The following is an 18,224-nucleotide window of genomic DNA, read 5'->3' as shown; positions in this document are numbered from 1 at the left end:
GAATATGAGCAAAGGTCTACTCATTTAAATTCAATTAATTTTACAGCCCTAAGTGTGCATAACCAAATTAATTGACCAAATCAAAATAGTTTAATTAATTGGTCCACCATCGAAATAAGTTTAGTTGGGATTGAATATATGTTTTATTTTTAAGTTTGATTAAGGGTTAATTTAGGACCCAAGGGAAAAATAAATGTAATGTTTTTAATTTAGGGTTGCCGTGAATTTATTTGTAAGGTAATGTTTTTTTTAATGTAATATTTTAATTTAGTGTTGTTTTTGTGTGATTTGTTGCTGTTCCTTTTTCAACTCATTTGAATTAAAATAAAGAAAAAAATTGACATTCTATTTGTTATTATTTTTAAATTTATTTGAATCAAAAATTAAAAATATATATTACAAATTTCGGTTAATTTTGTTAATCGGTTAAATTAGTCGAAATTAATAATGTTTGGTTAATGAAATTTTAAAGAATTTCTGTTTAATTAACATTTAAAAATTTTAAAACTTTAATTAATTTAATTAATGATATAATATAATTCAAATAATAATCGAATTTTTGTTTCAAAATCACTCTAAAACATTTTCAAAACTTTTTAATTAACTAGAACATAAGGTAAGAGTAAAATCAATTTAAAAATGTCATCCTAAATTTTTTTTTTTACTTGAAATTATTTTTAAGACTTTTTTTTTCGATTTAAATGACTTAAAAGAATAATATGAAAAATTTATCTCAATTTTTATTATATTAAAAGTTTTTTAAATCAAAGTTAATATTATAGGCTGAATATACAGGTTGACTATTAACTTTTGACAAATTTTGATTATTTTTCTTTAAATTTTAATTAGATTCTCTCAAAATTTTGAAATTTTTCATTATTCTCATAAAAATTTTAAAATTTTTAATTAGACTCCAATCTTTTTTTAAAATTTCTCATTAAATTTTTTCTTGAATCCTAGACATTAGGAGACATTAGGATTTCGAGTTTTTTGTTGATCAGGCAACACCCGAATTTGAACTGGGGAATAAGTGATTTGCAGTCCCCCACCTTACCACTCGGCCATGTCACAAAAAAGCTACAAACAAAAAAACGAGAGTAGCTCCCTTTTCTTTTTCATTTTTAGATTAGACCCATACCTTTAATTGGTTATAGCATCTCAAGACACATAATATCTAAAACCTTTTCTTTTCTTTTCTATTGAAAAAGAAAATATGGATTCTCAATTACAAAAATCAAAATTCAAGACAAATAAATTGGAACCATTAACTATTGACTGCAAATTTATGGACAATTCTAAACTTTTATTTTTTAAAATTTTACTAAACTCAAAAAATTTAATCTCAAAATCCACCACTAAAAAAACAATTATCCACAACTTTAAACAACCAAATAAATCTTCAAAAACACCGACACCTTAGAATCAAATGTCAAAATCTTGGATTACTAAGTACAAAGAAATTGAATAATTAAAATATACAAAATATAGATGAAGAAAGGTACTTCCTCCTACCTTTCCTTTGCCTATCCATGACGGAAACAGCCATGCTTGGCTTTAAAGGTGGCCCATTCTTTAGACTGCTCAACCCATTGTAATTTATTTATTTTGCTTACAGAACCACACCATAATTATATTAATTTAATTTTAATATTAAATATAATCAATATAATTTTAAGTTACTAAAATCATGAAAAAAAATTTTAAGTTAAAAAAGAAAAAAAAAATAGAAAACCGTATAAAACAAAACATGATTTTTTTTTTGTTTGGTTTGATTCTATGAGACATAAAAGCTTTCAAATTGTGGGTGAATGCAAAGGACAGGTGACCTTACCATTTTCTTTTAATAAACAATTATTGCGAATGTGTTGATGAATCAACAACATCATTTCAAAGATCAATTAAAGATTCCAAATATCTATTAAAAAATTAATTTGACCTATTATTACATTTGATATAATTTAATCCTCTTGTAGTTTTTTTTAATTTTCAAAATTAGTCCTCTAGAAATTTATCCTATTTAAAATTTAAAGTCCAATCGATAATATTGTTAATAGATTTTCGTTAAATTTAGATATGTGATATTTGATTTAAAAAAATCAAAGTATAATTATTAACACATAGGCCTTATTTGACAAATAGTTTATATTTAATTGTTGATTGCAGTGGTTGGTGCCTGGTTTGACCAACTAAATCTATTAATTGTTGATTTAAAAATGTTTGTTAGCTAATGAATCTTAGCTTGATTAGCATCGGCATTGTTGCCAATGTAGGAGGACATGGGTTCAAGTGTGCTGAAGTGCATTGCCTTCCTATTTATGGGCTGGGATAGAGAAGCTATGGGTAATTCTAGGTTATTGTCTAGCAAGAAGAACATATATGATCAGAACTTGTTTGAAATTAATCAGTGAATATTTTTGAAAATTTAAATAAACAAATTTCTTAAGTTCCTTATTTGCAGATATTAACCTTATAGAAGTTAATTAATATTAATAGTGTATCAATATAATTGTACATAGTGGCAAATGGAGTAATTTTTTAGCAAATATGGTCGAGATATGTCATTCCACATATCTTGTTCCCAATCAACTATGAAAAAAGTTGTCCATCTCAATATTTTTTGTTTTGGAAATTTTAGCTCAATAGGCTCTTGAAAACCTTCATTCACCAAACACTACAATTAGAGGGTTTAACTACATAATCCTCCATTTGTGTCCAAATCAATTAAAAAAACTCAAAACTCTGTTTACCAAACACTCCTGTATTTTATTTTAAAAAGTTAATTATCAGTGTTATCAATTAGACTCTAGTAACGAGTCTTGAATTTAAAATAGAAAGATTAAGTTTCAAAAATTCGATGAGTACAGGGACTAGGAGCAGAATTAGACCTATATTTTGTATGGTTTATACTTTTTGTCGGTGAGAATCTTAACGGGTGTGTGCTATATTCACCAGACGACATGGGGTACTCCATTTTTCTATTTAGAAAAAATAATTAATTTTCAATGAATTATTTTATTTATTAATCAGTCGTATTATTAATTAATGATATCAAATTTAGATTACTTATTTTTTTATGCTTAGAGAATTTCGAGTTTTAAACTTTTTTTTTTGTTTTTTATCATATAAAAATATAAATTCTATTAACTCTTTTACGTTCTTTATTTCCCTATTAATTATATGGAATTGATTTGTAATTAATTTTTTTATTATTTTTAATGAATTACCCACGTAACTTTATTTATTATTAAAATAAATAAAGAAATATTAAAGGAATTGTAGTTGAACATCCACGTAGTTTCCTTGTATTATTGACAAATTCATGTGAAATAAATAAGTGAAATACACATTGAAACACACAACTCCACCGCCAATGATCATGACATTTCATCAATTTTCATTGTTGTTTACCCTTGCTAATTCTTAATTTAAATTTCGTTTTTAAATTTACTTTATTTATTTGTTATATTGGAATTCAATTTAAAATTATAATTATAATTATAAAAGTAGTACGAAATTAAATTATATTTTATCCCATAAATTAAGAAAATATCAGATTAGTTCATGTACACTAAATAAAAGAGTCAACATGTCATTTTTGTTAAAAATTCATTCAATTCTACTGTTAAAAATTGATCCATACTGACGTATATGGACTAATTTACTCTTTGATATAATATAGAGACTAATTTATTAATTTTTAATAAATTAAGCAAAATGTAATCTAAGAATAAAAATTTTCATGATATTTTTACGCTGGATTAGGTATTCTATCAAATTCTTTTAGTCAAATTATTTTCATAAAAAAGTTATTCTAATAAGTTTAAATTAAACATTTATTTGTGCTCTAAACATTGGAAAATGATTTTTTTTAAAACCCATAAATCATATTTAATACATACAAACGATACTAATTATAAAACATGATAATAAATTGCACAAATGTCGATATCTTCAAAAATAAATTGATCGATCAACAATAAATGCTTCAAAAATAAATGCTTCAAAAATAAATTGGATACTGTTTATTAATTAATCGCGAAGTAGCTAATAATATTATAAAAATAAAAATTAAAGTAAAGTACATAAAATAAGATTTTAAACTTAAATATATCAATACCACTATTTAATAAAAATATAATTTTTGCCCGGAATAATTTGATCAAGCTTTAAATGATTGAAAATAAATAATTAGCTCATGATAAAAAACAACAACGTAATTAAATAACGGGTAAACTATTAAAATAGTTATTTTTATTTATTTTAGATTACATTTTAGTCATTTATGTTTAAAATGATACGTTTTAGTCATTTACGTTATCGCATTGTAATATTTTAGTTACTAAGCCATTTGTTAAATCTAGTCTCTATACTTTTATTTTTTTGAATAATTTAATTTTTCGAATGAGGTAAGCTTGTGAACTAATTTTAAAAAATGAAAAATATAAAAAAAGTACGTTAAAAAAATGAAGAAGGGAGGAAAATAGAGAGAGAAGCAGAAAAGAAAAGAAAATAGAGAAAAAAAAGGAAAATTAAAAGAATATAAAAAAATTAAATTGCTCAAAAAAAATATAGGACCAATTGTAGAATTTAACCTAAATTTAACGTGCCATATCAGCTTACATAGTTAATAACAATTAATAGCACAGTGACTAAAATGTTATAACACGATAGTATAAGTGACTAAATTATAACCTAAGTAAACAAAAGTGACTATTTTGATAGTTTAGTTCAAAAAATATAAAATAATGCATTAAATTCATTTTTTTAAAAAATTATATGCTTGTTTAAAATATAAAATTTAAATACGTAACAAATTATAAATTACAATACTGCCATTATCGTATATATACATACATACCGTACGTAACAAAGTACCGATCCAAACGGCACAAAAAATAATAATATTGAAATCGATGGATAAAAATTGATTTTCGATATTAAAAAAAAAAGAGAAAGAAAATTAAAAAAAAGGCGAAAAAAGTATTTTAAATTTCATTCACCACCGATCCTCAATTCCTCCTTCTCATTATTATTTCTCTCTTTTCTTGAGATCCAAAAGAAACCCATTTGAGTACTCTCTTTACTTCATCTCCCAGATCTTGTAGATTTTCATAAGACCCAGAATTCAGGAACTTCTTTAAAACCTTTTGATCTAACGGTGGAGAAAAACAGCTTCTTTTGCAAAGTTTGGTGGATAAAAAGTAGGTCTAGGTGTTGGGAGGGCAAATGCGGTTGATTTTCTCTATCTAGTCTGCTTTTTTTCTTGTTTGGCTACCGAGAAAAATTTTGTTCTTGTTTCTGTTTCTGGGTCTTTTGGTTTTAGTGAAGGAGAAGTAGAGGGAATAAAAAAAAACAAAAACAGAGAAGAGATCTTTTTGGTGGTTTCTTAATTTGGGTTGAAGAAAAGATGCAACAAAATCAGTTGAAGAAGGTTAATTTCTTTTTTTTCTTTTAGGGTTGTAAATTTTGTTAGTTTTTTGTTTTTGTTTTTAAGTTTAAAGCTTTTGAAATTTTAGGAATTTTAAGATCCGGGTTTAATTGCATTTAACATGGCTTCGACAAAGAAAATTTAAAGATTATTCTTTCTTCTTGATGTCTTGTTGGAAAAGATCTTGCTTAGGTTTTATCGGTTTTAAGGTAATTGAAATTTAAGTTAATAAACCATGTCATATTCTATTTAAAAGTTAAATTCATAAAGTTCATATTTGGTTAGATGTTTTCTTTTAATTTATTTATAAGCTTTTGTGTTAATATGCTCTGAGATTGAACAGGCATAGTTTTGGAACTGGTTAGAGCTTAGAAAATATTAGATTTGAGTTCACATTTTTTATACAATGAAGAAACTAATAGTAAAAAGGAAAAGAAAAAAGATAGAACCTTGATTTGTTCTTAAATTTCAGGCTATTCAATCAACTTGAAAGTTTAAAAAATTTTGAAACTTGTTCTGCATTTGCAGCTTTTAAAGGTGCTTTAGTTGGATGATCATGATTATCAGATTGATGCAATTAATTGTCTTGTTTTATTAGTTAATAGGAGTAAATGTAAAATGTTCATTGGCTTTTAAAATGTTGGAATTCTTTGAATTACTTGAAGTGCTTAATGATGTAAACTTGAAGTGCTTTTACTTTTTGTAATATGATAAAGATGGTTACTGATGTTATTGGATTCTTATCAATCTGGTTTTCTTTACTAAAGGTGGTGTTGATTTTGTTTCTAGTTTTTTCTCAACTGCAAGAAATGAATATATTTTGATAGATTCTTTGTGCTATTTTTGACTAATATAATTGGTGAAGCTAAGAAAGAACATTTGGTACCTCATTCTGTTCCCCAAAGCAAAGACTTTTGGATTTATTCTTAATGTCTTAGTTTTGCATCTTTGAAGGTTACTAATTTTGCTATAGGAAGACTCCTGGGTTTCACTTCTTTAAGCAACTTTTAGATTGAATAGTTATCATTTAGAGCCATTTCATGCAAGGATTTGCATATTTAAATTCATAAATAAATATTTTGCGTATTGTATATTCTGTGGGATCCAACAATGCATGATTCTGTTGTTTTTCATGCTCTTGTTGCTGCTACTTTTTCGTTTCTTAAATCATTGGATAATTTTACTTATGGTCGAAGAATGCATGATTCTGATCGAGTTTCTCTTTTATTCTTCAGGAGCTAAAAGAGATGGACTTTTTCACCGAATATGGGGATGCAAACAGGTACAAGATTCTTGAAGTCATTGGTAAGGGAAGCTATGGAGTAGTTTGTGCAGCGCTTGACACACATACGGGTGAGAAAGTTGCAATAAAGAAAATACAAGATGTATTTGAGCATATGTCCGATGCAATTAGGATTTTACGTGAAGTCAAGCTACTTAGGCTTCTTAGACATCCCGACATAGTTGAAATTAAACGTATAATGTTGCCACCATCAAAGAGGGAGTTCAAAGACTTATTTGTTGTTTTCGAGCTCATGGAATCGGATCTTCACCAAGTCATCAAAGCTAATGATGACTTAACACGAGAGCATCACCAGTTTTTCCTGTACCAAATGCTTCGTGCAATGAAATATATGCATACAGGTAAAAGCCCTTCCCCTCCCTCCCTCGTACATTTCTGCAATGTTTCACTTGCAATGTTTTCAGTGAAAAGTGGAAGTTCCTCTCTTTAGTAGAATTAATAATTTTATTTGCTTTGGTTTTTGTTTCCTAGCCTTGTTATCTTTACATGCTATAATCGAGAGGAAATTGGTTGTGGTAGGGTCCTTGAAGTAATTGCAAATTTATACTGATTTGTAACTTCTTGATTTCAGCCAATGTGTACCATCGTGACCTTAAACCGAAGAACATACTGGCAAATGCAAATTGCAAGCTTAAAGTTTGTGATTTTGGGCTAGCAAGAGTTGCATTTAATGATACCCCAACGACAGTCTTCTGGACGGTATGTATTATTTTATTTTATTCTATTTTTTGCATGCCTTCAATTTTTTCATAAAGAAGAGTGGATATGAATATTAAACATAGTTGTCATTTTCCAATGCTCCTTGCAGGATTACGTTGCTACACGGTGGTATAGGGCTCCAGAGCTATGTGGATCTTTCTTTTCTAAGGTAGGACTTTTGTGCTGTACGTGACCTTTAGTTTAATATGGTAAAGTGTGATGTATTGTATTATGGACCAAAAGCTTGGCGGAGATTTGTTGTTTAGCATCATCTAGTTCACTTACGAGTTCAATGTGTCAGATTTGTGTTTTGGTGTTAAAATTTTCTTGACTGTTCATCTTATTTTATTATTTCGTTTAATGATTCTCATTACATTAAACTATGGATGATATATAGTGTTGGAGTGCAATCATCGAGATACTATGGCTTGTTTGAGTTATTTACATAAAAAATCAACATGTTTTCTTAATATGTATAAAGAATGCTTGAGTGCTTTTTGGTAAGTAGTAATGCCTAGATTAAAATAATTGTTGTTCAGGGAGGACTATGAACTCTCCTGGAAGTTGAAAAATCTGTCGTCCAGGTAATTGTGTCCGGTTATGTCTGTTTCACTGCAGTGCTTTACTTGGGGTGTGACTTTTAAATATTAATTATTTAAATCTTGACTTTTGTCGAAAACTTTGTGCAGTATACTCCGGCTATAGACATTTGGAGCATTGGCTGCATCTTTGCCGAGGTATTGACGGGGAAGCCCCTATTTCCTGGAAAAAGTGTCATTCATCAGTTAGAATTGATCACTGATCTTATAGGGACACCTTCACTAGAAACCATTTCCGGGGTACAGCAACTTGCTCTTTCTCCTTTTTGTTGTGTGCATATGTGTGTGTGCTTGTTTTGTTACAAATTGGTGATACTGGTTCATATAATAAGTGCAGGTTCGAAATGACAAAGCAAGAAAATACTTGTCTGAAATGCGGAAAAAAAAACCCGTGCCATTTTCACAAAAGTTTCCAAATGCAGACCCGTTAGCAGTGCGGTTATTGCAGAGGCTATTAGCATTTGATCCCAAGGACCGGCCAACCGCAGAGGAGGTGGGTTTATCTTTTTTTTAATGCCGTAAAAATGGTGTCTTCTATATGGGGCTTTCTTGGGCATGTCAATGTTGTGACCAAGAGTTTACCCGTTCTTTTCAACACACTGAAACATTTCTGTATTAATTTAACAGGCATTAGCCGACCCTTACTTCAAAGGCTTGTCTAAAATCGAGAGGGAACCTTCTTGTCAACCAATATCAAAATTAGAGTTCGAGTTTGAGAGACGACGGGTGACAAAGGAGGACGTAAGGGAATTAATTTACAGGGAGGCACTAGAATATCATCCTCAGCTGCTCAAAGACTACCTGAACGGACATGAAGGATCCAATTTCCTTTATCCTAGGTTCGAATGCTTTTGAATTGCATAATCTAGTAATCATAACTGATTTTTTGGGTCTTTTTTTATTTTTTCAATTTAGTCCACTTGCTTATATTATGGTTTTTTTTCCATTACAGTCCTGTCGGTCAATTCAAAAAGCAGTTTGCATATCTCGAGGAAAATGGTGGTAGAAGTGCACCAGTTTTCCCTCTGGAGAGGAAGCATGTGTCCCTCCCAAGGTATTTACATGTTCCTGACAATTCGGTTTCTATGTTAGTTGGCCCCGGTCCTGAGTTTTGTATATGGTTATATATGTCCCAACTTTTATTCTGTTTATTTGCAGGTCTACCGTCCATTCAAATGGTATTACTCCAAATACACAGTCAACTTCAGTTTCGTACGAGAACCGACAAGATAGAGAAGCGGATGCCAGGAAAGCGATGGATGTAATTTCTAGTAAACCAAAGCCAACACGGCCTCCACCTAGGGTGCCTTCAGGTATGCATGTTTTCTGTCTTTCATTTCTATTGGTCATTGAATATTGAAACCATATTTCGTAATAGTTTCATGAATATGTATCCCATTATGGCGCACATTCGATGTCGGTCTGAGCCAAGTAGACTCATTATGGCTTTATTTTCCCTTTTGTTTGTTTTACTGTTTTGCTGAGCCAGAAGTGTTATCCTGTCCGTACAGCAAAGCCCGGGAGAGTTGTTGGATCCGTTGTACCATATGAGGACGTGAAAAACATTAAAGATGGTTACCACGCTAAGAACTTCTACAGAAATGCAGTCCCTCCGCAGAATGTCTCCCCCCATTGTTTCCTCCTAAATCAAGAGAAATCTGGAACACAGACGGACAGGAATCTGCAAACCAAACCGCAACAACAGTTTAGCATGGTGGCAAAACCATCCCCAGGAACTGCCTTTGATATGAACAGCAACCCCTATTACAGAACTCAGGCCAAGACCGAGCGAAGGTTACCCATAGATGCTAAACTTCTCCAGGCACAGTCCCAGTTCGGTGCAGTTGGTGCTGCAGCCGTCGCTGTAGCAGCGCACAGGAATGCCGGGACAGTTCATTATGGATTGTCTTGAACCGGGATTTGTCTTGTCGATGTCGGCGAGATGGATCTAATTAGAGTGAGAGAGAGAGGTGAGGTGAGGTTAGCTGAGGGTTCCTTTGTGAAGGGTGTTTTCTAGTTTCCCGTTTATCTAATTTATGTCCTGTAATTAGAATGTTGTATCATTGAATTCTTCAGTGAAATAAATTGCTCCCTTTTTCGTAGGAGACTCGTTGTAATGAAAAATATACAAGCGGTTTTTTACCACCATGATTTTAATGGGTATATTTAGAGCAAGTAACCAGACATTTATATTAAAAAAATAATGAAAAATTAAAAATAAAAAAATAAAAAAATGAAACGACTAATATAATGGAGTGAAAAGAATGAGTAAAAATAAGAGTAGGTGAAAAAAAGAAAATGATTTTATTTAAAATTAAAAGAATATTTTCTTGAAGTATGATTGAAACTTTTTTTTACTAATAATATTTATAGTTTGTTATAAAAATTATTTTAGGTTTAATATTAACAAATTTATTTAAAAATTAATTGAAGTAAAATTAAATTTTTATTGATTTGTTATTTTTTAATAATTTTACAATAAATAATAGTTTGATCATTCTCTTCATGAAAATGAAAAAATAAATTCATCATTCCCCAACCATGCATGCCTCGTGAATTGTCATTATTACCTTAAATCGGTGGTGATACATTCCCAACGGCTAAAACAAGTGACGACGGTGGTTCTCATGTGAAAGCTCCCTCTTTTCCACTGTAATAATCTAAACCCAGATTTTTTATATATTCATATATCCTATTATTTTTAACGTTATACAAATTTTTATGTCTTCGTACCGTAAACGCACATTGATATTATCATCTCGTAACCCAACATACATTTCATCATTTACATACATGCATTATACGTTTCACCGCAGTTTATCTTTAGTTCGTTAGAACCCATGGAAGCATTGTGGAGTTTAGAGGAGAAATGGAAGCTTACAACACAAGAAGCAGTCATTGTCTTCGTTTGTGCTGCATCCGCCATTGTTGGTCTTTGTGCCGCCACGGTTCTCAAAAAGAAAGCTCGAAAAAAGCAAGTGGTGGACGGAGACGCGGTCGGGGATGGTTCGATGAATGCGAAGTGGCGTGAGCCGGGTTGCAGTTGGGTACCGAAGAAGGTGTTGATGGGATCAGTGATGTGGAGTGGAGCTAAACGGTGGGGAGAGAGGAGTTTTAGGTGGGAAGAGAGGCCACCGCCGTTGTTGGGATTGGAAGAGTATGGAGAGAGTGTGGGGTGGCGAAGCCATAACTCGGATTCGCCGGTGTGGCAAAGACCGATACTTATGGGGGAGAAATGTGAACTGCCGCAGTTTAGTGGGCTGATTTTGTATGATGAAAGAGGGCAGTTGCTTGATGATTCCGTCAAGAGACTTTCCGATCAGGCGAACGATAATCAGGTGATTATTTTATCAGTTTCTTCCATAGCTAAAATCAATGATTTCACTTCATTTCATACAAAAATATTAAATCATACGTATAGAAAAGCTTAAACAAATTTAGGTTTAATATATATTTTGGCCCTTATACTATAGTGAAATTTCACTTTAGTCTTTTTACTATTTTTTTGATCACTTTGCTCTCGCTACTTTTATTTCGTCCTCACTTTAGTCACTTGACCATTCCTCCTAAAAGAAAAATTCCACATGGCCATTTAATCCAATCAAATGCGAACACATGGAGGGCCAAAGTGAGATTTGTGAAATTTTCACTACAAGTCAAGGGAAAAACATGTGAGCATATGGGAAATTTTTTGGTCACTTTACTAAATTCAAGGATTAAGGATGTAAAAAACTCTTAAAACTTTTCAAAAAACAGTAATTAACCCATTGTTTTTTTTATTCAATTTTTACAATGCATAAAAAAGACTTTCAATTTTTTTCAAAAAAAGCAATTAAGCCTTACTTTTGTTTTGCATTCAATTGGGTATTTAAACTTTTAAAATGCATCAAAAAGGCCCTCAAATTTTTTCAAAAAAATAATTAAGCCTTTGCTTTTTTTACACTCAATTGGGTACTTGAACCATCCCTAATTTTTTTCGGTTAAAGCCACCATGTGTCACAACCAAAATGTGACATGTGGCAAAAATTGATAAAAATAAAAATCAATAAAAGTTGTAAAAATAATTAAAATTTAATAAAAATATAAAAATTTATTAAAAATTACAAAAATCGTAAAAAAAGTATAAAAAAATATAATATATATAGAAATATAGAAAAAATGTTATAAAATTTTATAAAGTCGTAAGAAAATTATAAAAAAACATTTTATAATTTTTATTGATTTATACTTTTTTTATCACATTTCGCCACATGTCACACTGTATTGCGACACATGATGATTTTAACTGAAAAAAAAAAACTAAGGGTCGTTAACTTTAACAATCAACTATTAAAGTTAATGGTTAAAAGATCTTTTATAAAATTTTAAAATTTTTCATTAAAATTTAATAATTTTTATAATTTTTATTGATTTTTATTTTTATAATTTTTTTGCCACATATTATGTCGTGGTTATGACATGGGGTGACTTTAATTAAAAAGTTAATCTTAATGGTCAACTGTCAAAGCTAATAGTTAAAGAGACTTTTTGATGTATTTTACAGTTCAAGTACCTAATTGAGTTAAAAAAAATAATGACTTAATTGTTTTTTTTTTAAGTTTGAGTCTTTTTAATATATTTTAAAAATTCAAGTACTGCAAAAAAAAACAGCTTAATTACTCTTTTTTTTAATTAAAAAAAATTTTACCCCTCAATCAGAATTCAACTTAAAAATGAATTCGAGTAACTTAATATTTGATTCAAATAACTTAAGAGCTTAGTTAACTTCTTATTTTTTTATTTATTTAAGATTAATATCGAGTGTAAATAATTAAAATTAAAGTCAAACATAAAAATTAAATTTACTATTTACTAAATAGATAAATTTCCAATCAAGTTATTCAATTGAGCTCAAGTCCCAACATTTGAAGTCGAATTTTTTACTACTTGGTAGTTGGTAACGATTCCCTACTAATATATTATTGGTAATCATTTTCAGGGAAAATCCACAGGAGTTGTGAGAACAACATTAAGGGACCTGCTTTAATTTCCGTACAAAATTAGCTTGTAACACGAACAAAGTTTTTCAGGAATGTAATTCAAACTTTTATCATGTACAAAATTACTCTATTAGCCCTAGTATTTCAAAACAAAAATAAAAATCGAAAAATAGTTTCGATAAAAAAAGAAAATTGGAAAAATAGAAAATCCATGGGAACACATGATTGAGCCAAATATTATCTATGTTGCTCCGACGCTTTATTTAAGTTCGGCTTTCTACTTATAGGAGACCACTTTCACCAGGATTGAATTGAATTAGCACATTTTTACGTACACGTATATAAACTCCAAGTATATGAAAAGCTTTTTAAAATTGAATAAACTCGTGTTTGAAACATATATCTGCATATGATATTTATGCCCGAATTCGAATAACATAGGTCGATCAAGTTCATCACCTGCAAACACATACATTCAAGTGCGCACAAATTCTGTTGGAAAGTTGTATGATGCAAAAACAGTAGTAATACGTAAACGAGTCGATCTCAAACCAAAATGAATTTTTGCTTCGCTCATACATGCAAAGCCTAGACACTGTCCGTAATAAACCGGAGTGTCGACGAACAAATTTGTTTAGACAAAGAATCAGACCATGTTCGGAATAATACAACGAATGAAACCATACATCAAACGATCCCATCACTATACACACCTCAACATCAAAAACTTTCCACTTACACGCCATCGAAAAAGCATTGAAGCGTAGAAACGGAACATAGAAGAAGTTACCTTTCCAGGAGAAAGCAAGAGTCACGCTTGTGACACCATGAGTGGCTCATTGGATTCTTCCATGGACTTCGCTTTATATCGGAAGTACAACGCGAGTTGTAGAATCCCCAAAATAGTTCCAATTCCATTTGGAACCTGAAAAAACAGAGAGCCAATTTTAAAGCATAAAACTAACAACTTTTATAACGAAAAAAAGAAAAGAAAAGAATCTGTCGTCGATGTTAGAGGAAGCTTACGTAAATAAAGGCATCAAAGTTAAAGACGCCGTATAGGAGGAACGAAGTGCTCATCAGGAATGTCGAGAGGGAGAGATAGAATGGCATGAATTCAACACTCCTTGTTCGAATTACTAAATTCTGGGAACAAAGTTCGTGTTACAGATAACATGTCATCAATAATGAATTTTCAGAAACAATCAAATGTAGTGCTTTTGACCGATCGACTTACTATTATAAACAAAGGGGAAGCAAACATTGATATGAGAGAAGCACAACTTAAAAGCCCGACAAAGATCCACCGTGTTGCTCGGTCAGCTATCTGCAAGCTACCAGCAACTATGATCGCCAGTAGGCCAAAAACTCCGAGTAGCATTCCAAGCATTCTCATCTGTCATCAACACAAATCATATGACCAACAGTTGAAAACAACACCTATATTAGCTGGAGCCTTCGTTTTTCTTGAAGTTCTTATTCCGACACACATACAAACATAATATAAGGGTATGATCATTGTAGCCAGAACAACAAATGCATATAAATTTGAAAATTTTAGACAACCTTTTTCTCTTTATCGGCATATACAATGAAGGTGACAATGTAGGTAATCTGAAAAACAGCACCGATTGAATTGACCGTCATAACCAGTACGTTGTCATGAGATACCAGGGGCGTGCCATACCACGTGCAGATCAAGCAGTTCAAAAGGGCATATATGTAAGGCAATCCCGAAAAATTCTCGGTGGATTGGTTTCTGATAATTCTTTTAAATGTGGGTCTGAAAAGTTAAAACGAAAAGCAATAATTGGAACTAGTCAGAGGATAAGATATAAGAATCTATTCCTTCAGAAAACAAATTCTTACAACCTGGATTAAAATACTTAGAAAGTAGAACATACATGGGTGATATGAACAGCCCGAAAGCAAAGATGTTCCCTGAAATAAACAAGGATTGAGATCAGATTGATGTCGTTTTATATGATTTTTCCCATCGAAACTTGCATATAAAGCAAACAAACTCAATATATCAAATCATCAAATGACATTTACAATTATCAAGGACCAAAAGGCATGTTGCCTCAAAGAACTACTATTGGTCCATGTAAAGCACCGGTACCAGAGATGGCAATACTGTTAAGAACCAAGAGACTGATGGTAGATTAACAACAAACTTTCAAAAGTGCAATCGTGGTTAATTAGATTTATGCTCGAGTATCGAAGAGTACATTGCCTCAATAACAATTATTGGTGCAAGTAAAGCATCCCTACCGAAGATGGAAACTCCATTCGGAACTTAGAGACTTATGGTAGAAGAACAACAAACAAACTTCCATACGCTAAATAAGATCAATAAAACAGAACAAAACTCTTTTCTGCTCCAAAAAGTCGCTTCAAACATTATCCGAACCAGACGCACCATACCCTAGCAAGGAACAAAGCATAAAGGGGAAGCCAGGGTGATCTAAACATTGACCATGTTACAATTTTTAGTTGAGAGGTTCCTATTTGTACCAAACCAGGCAAGAATCCAACAAATTTAGACACGACAGTAATACAATAAGAGGAACATAGATAAAACATGACATGACACGAAAAATATCACAAATTCTAATCATTCCCTAGTTTCTGCAAATAAAGTTCAGTTTCTCAGAATCAACTTAAATCCAGGAAAAAAAAAGAACCACCAACTATTTGAAGAATAAATTATGTATAAATAATTAACTCTCAGCAATTCCAACAACAAAATAAAGCTTTTGTTCAACTTTAAACAATACCCAATTCCCAGCAACATTCAAAAAAAAAAATTATGATGATCCCTTAAGCTCCAAAATCTTCAAGAATGGACTAATGGGTCATTTTCAAATCTATCAAAAATTATTTAAAAAAAAAGCATAAATCAAATTAGTTCATCTTCAAGAATGGACTAATGGGTCATTCTTAATTCAATCAAAAAACGAAATTTCTAGAAAAAATAAATGAACTTTACAAGAAATAAACGAAGGAAGATTATATTACCAGCGATTCCAGCTGCATCTCTGCAAACTGTGAGGGTACCGTTTAGAATAGAAAAAAACATGAACAAGGGAATTTTCTTACAGACACAAAGTTGGACGAAGAAGAAGACCACAAAAACAAACAGGCCACCAAAATCCAACCAAACCTGAAATATTTATATAGAAAATGAAAATAGAAAAACAACGAGCTCCCTAGTCTTTTCACAGATATTTTCAGACAAATTGTTTTCTTTTTCTCTCTGAATTCTTGTCTTTTTTTTTCTCAGAATTTTCTAGTGGGGCACTGTTGCCTAGGTATTTGCGAAAATAAATAAAAAAATGTGGGAAAATCGTGCTTACCACATACTTCATCCCACATGTGTTGCCAAATGGCCATTATGATATGCACCATATGTTTGGCACGGTATCGATTATTCCATTCAAATTACTGTTTTCATAATTACATTATGTTATTGTTTAAATTTAATTATAAAATATGAAAATATTTTTTAACATTCTATTATTTTCTAATAATAAAATGATCAATAGTAGTTTTATTGGAACTTTAAAAAAATAATTTTTGTAAGATATTTATTGCATTTTTAGTTTTAGTATATATTTTTATTATTTTTTGTTTTGTATTTAAATTTGGGTAAACTGTCTAATTGTTACTTAATTTTAAGGGTGCTTTCATTTTAACCACTTTACTGTTAAATTTTTATCGGTGGTTAACTGTACACATCACATCATGTTCACACTTTCATTTTGGTCATTCAACTTCTAAATTGCTTTCATTTTGGTTGCCCAAAAAATATCTTTTTTTAAAGTGTTGATTGGGATAAAAAAAATATTAAGGACTAAAGTGAAAAAGCAGTAGAGACTAAATTAATACTTTAAAAAAATTGTCAATTTGTACTTGCTTACCCCCTTGTCGAGTTCTAAATATTTTTTTCAATATTGAAATTTTAAATTTCAAAATATAAAAATCAATTAAATAATTTATTGAAAAAATTTGTTAGTATAATATTGAAATTAATGAATTTAATCTTCTTCTAAATTTTAAAATATTATTTTATGTTTCAAAATTAAAATTAACCTAAGTAACTCATCTTTAATAATTGTGTATGAAACCTAAATTTCTTTTGATTGTCAAGGGGGTTGGATTCTGAGTTTTAACAAAAGTTTGGGACACTGTTCGGTGTTTAATATTGAACTATAGAGGATTCTTGATGGTTTGACGATCTTACAGAGTCGGAGCTATAATGGAGTGGTGATCAGATTTGATAGTCGAGAGGTTCTTCAGGCTATTCAAGATACTTCCTGAAAACCATCTTCTTTTGTGCTTATTAGGCGTATTCAACAGCTCTTGTTGGTTATTGGACATTGGAAGCTTGAGCATATTCCTCGTGAAGAAAATTTTGAAGTAGATCGTATAGCTAAGATGACTTTTAACATACATGAGGGACTTCAACTTGTCGAGGATATCCTTTCTGATTGAATTAAATTAATGTAATCTACTTGTTTGTTTTTATCACTCACACAAAAAAAAAATTTAGTGATCAAAATAAAAGTGTAAACATTATTTGAAATATACAATCAACCGTCAGAAAAAATTTAACGATTGAATGACTAAATGATAACATCTTAAAAATTGAATGATAAAATTGCAAACATTTTAAAATAAAAACCCTGCCAACTAAGGATGTTTACCTTTTCAATTTTAATGTACTATATTTAATAATTTATTTATTTATATAAGACAAAAATGTTAAAGTAATTCATTACGTCATATTTCTCTCCTTAATAATTATTGATGTTTGGTTGTTTGTTTTTTAATAATTTAATAATAATTTACCTTTGGTTTATTTGGGTTAAAATCTGTTTTCAAGTCTTTACATTTTTGGTTGAAATTTTAGTTCCATTTCAAGGAATTTATTTTTTCCGAATTTAATAAATATTATGAACTTTTTTTCTTTTTATTTTTTGCTATTTTATTATTAGACATGTGCTTTTTTAGTTGAAAATGACAACAAAAATACTAAAAAGAACTTCAAGACAAAGGATGCTGAGCTGGGGAGGTCCAAGTAGTTTATCCCAACCAGTTGTCAATCTTATCCATTTAACATTACCGTTAATATGACTATGTAAATTGATAGTAATATAATAAATATGCACGATAACGATTTATGTATTCTTTTCTTTTTTATTTTAGGATTT

The 18,224-nt window shown here is 30.3% G+C and overlaps 2 protein-coding genes and 1 pseudogene across 4 annotated transcripts; 2 read left to right on the top strand and 1 right to left on the bottom strand.

Moving 5' to 3' along the window:
• Positions 1–4,980: 4,980 nt before the first annotated feature.
• Positions 4,981–10,134, top strand: LOC107885985 (mitogen-activated protein kinase 19-like; annotated as a pseudogene). Its single transcript, XR_001680595.2, has 10 exons — positions 4,981–5,431; positions 6,664–7,072; positions 7,303–7,430; positions 7,540–7,599; positions 8,120–8,269; positions 8,367–8,522; positions 8,657–8,868; positions 8,982–9,083; positions 9,188–9,342; positions 9,519–10,134. The product of XR_001680595.2 is annotated as a mitogen-activated protein kinase 19-like (transcript).
• Positions 10,135–10,645: 511 nt separating this feature from the next.
• Positions 10,646–13,346, top strand: LOC107885976 (uncharacterized). Its single transcript, XM_016809759.2, has 2 exons — positions 10,646–11,367; positions 13,008–13,346. Exons 1-2 carry the CDS (start codon positions 10,870–10,872, stop codon positions 13,053–13,055), a joined length of 546 nt encoding a protein of 181 aa, XP_016665248.2. The 5' UTR covers positions 10,646–10,869; the 3' UTR covers positions 13,056–13,346.
• LOC107885968 (bidirectional sugar transporter SWEET2) lies at positions 13,083–16,333 on the bottom strand. Of its 2 annotated transcripts, XM_041104912.1 has the most exons (7): positions 16,030–16,313; positions 14,913–14,949; positions 14,575–14,791; positions 14,246–14,404; positions 14,035–14,154; positions 13,799–13,933; positions 13,083–13,467 (listed from the first exon to the last, which is right to left on the bottom strand). In XM_041104912.1, the coding sequence occupies exons 1-6, from the start codon at positions 16,088–16,090 to the stop codon at positions 13,820–13,822; spliced, it is 708 nt and encodes a 235-aa protein (XP_040960846.1). In that variant the 5' UTR covers positions 16,091–16,313; the 3' UTR covers positions 13,083–13,467; positions 13,799–13,819. The 2 variants fall into 2 exon arrangements, with proteins under 2 accessions (XP_040960846.1, XP_016665235.2); XM_016809746.2 differs by lacking the exon at positions 13,083–13,467 and having other exon boundaries at positions 13,555–13,933; positions 16,030–16,333.
• Between the last annotated feature and the right edge of the window lie 1,891 nt (positions 16,334–18,224).

This window comes from Gossypium hirsutum, chromosome D11, assembly GCF_007990345.1.
Source record: "Gossypium hirsutum isolate 1008001.06 chromosome D11, Gossypium_hirsutum_v2.1, whole genome shotgun sequence".
NCBI lineage: Eukaryota > Viridiplantae > Streptophyta > Magnoliopsida > Malvales > Malvaceae > Gossypium > Gossypium hirsutum.
The sequence above is the reverse complement of the archived record's forward strand: the minus strand, read 5'-3'. Positions and strand labels throughout refer to the sequence as shown.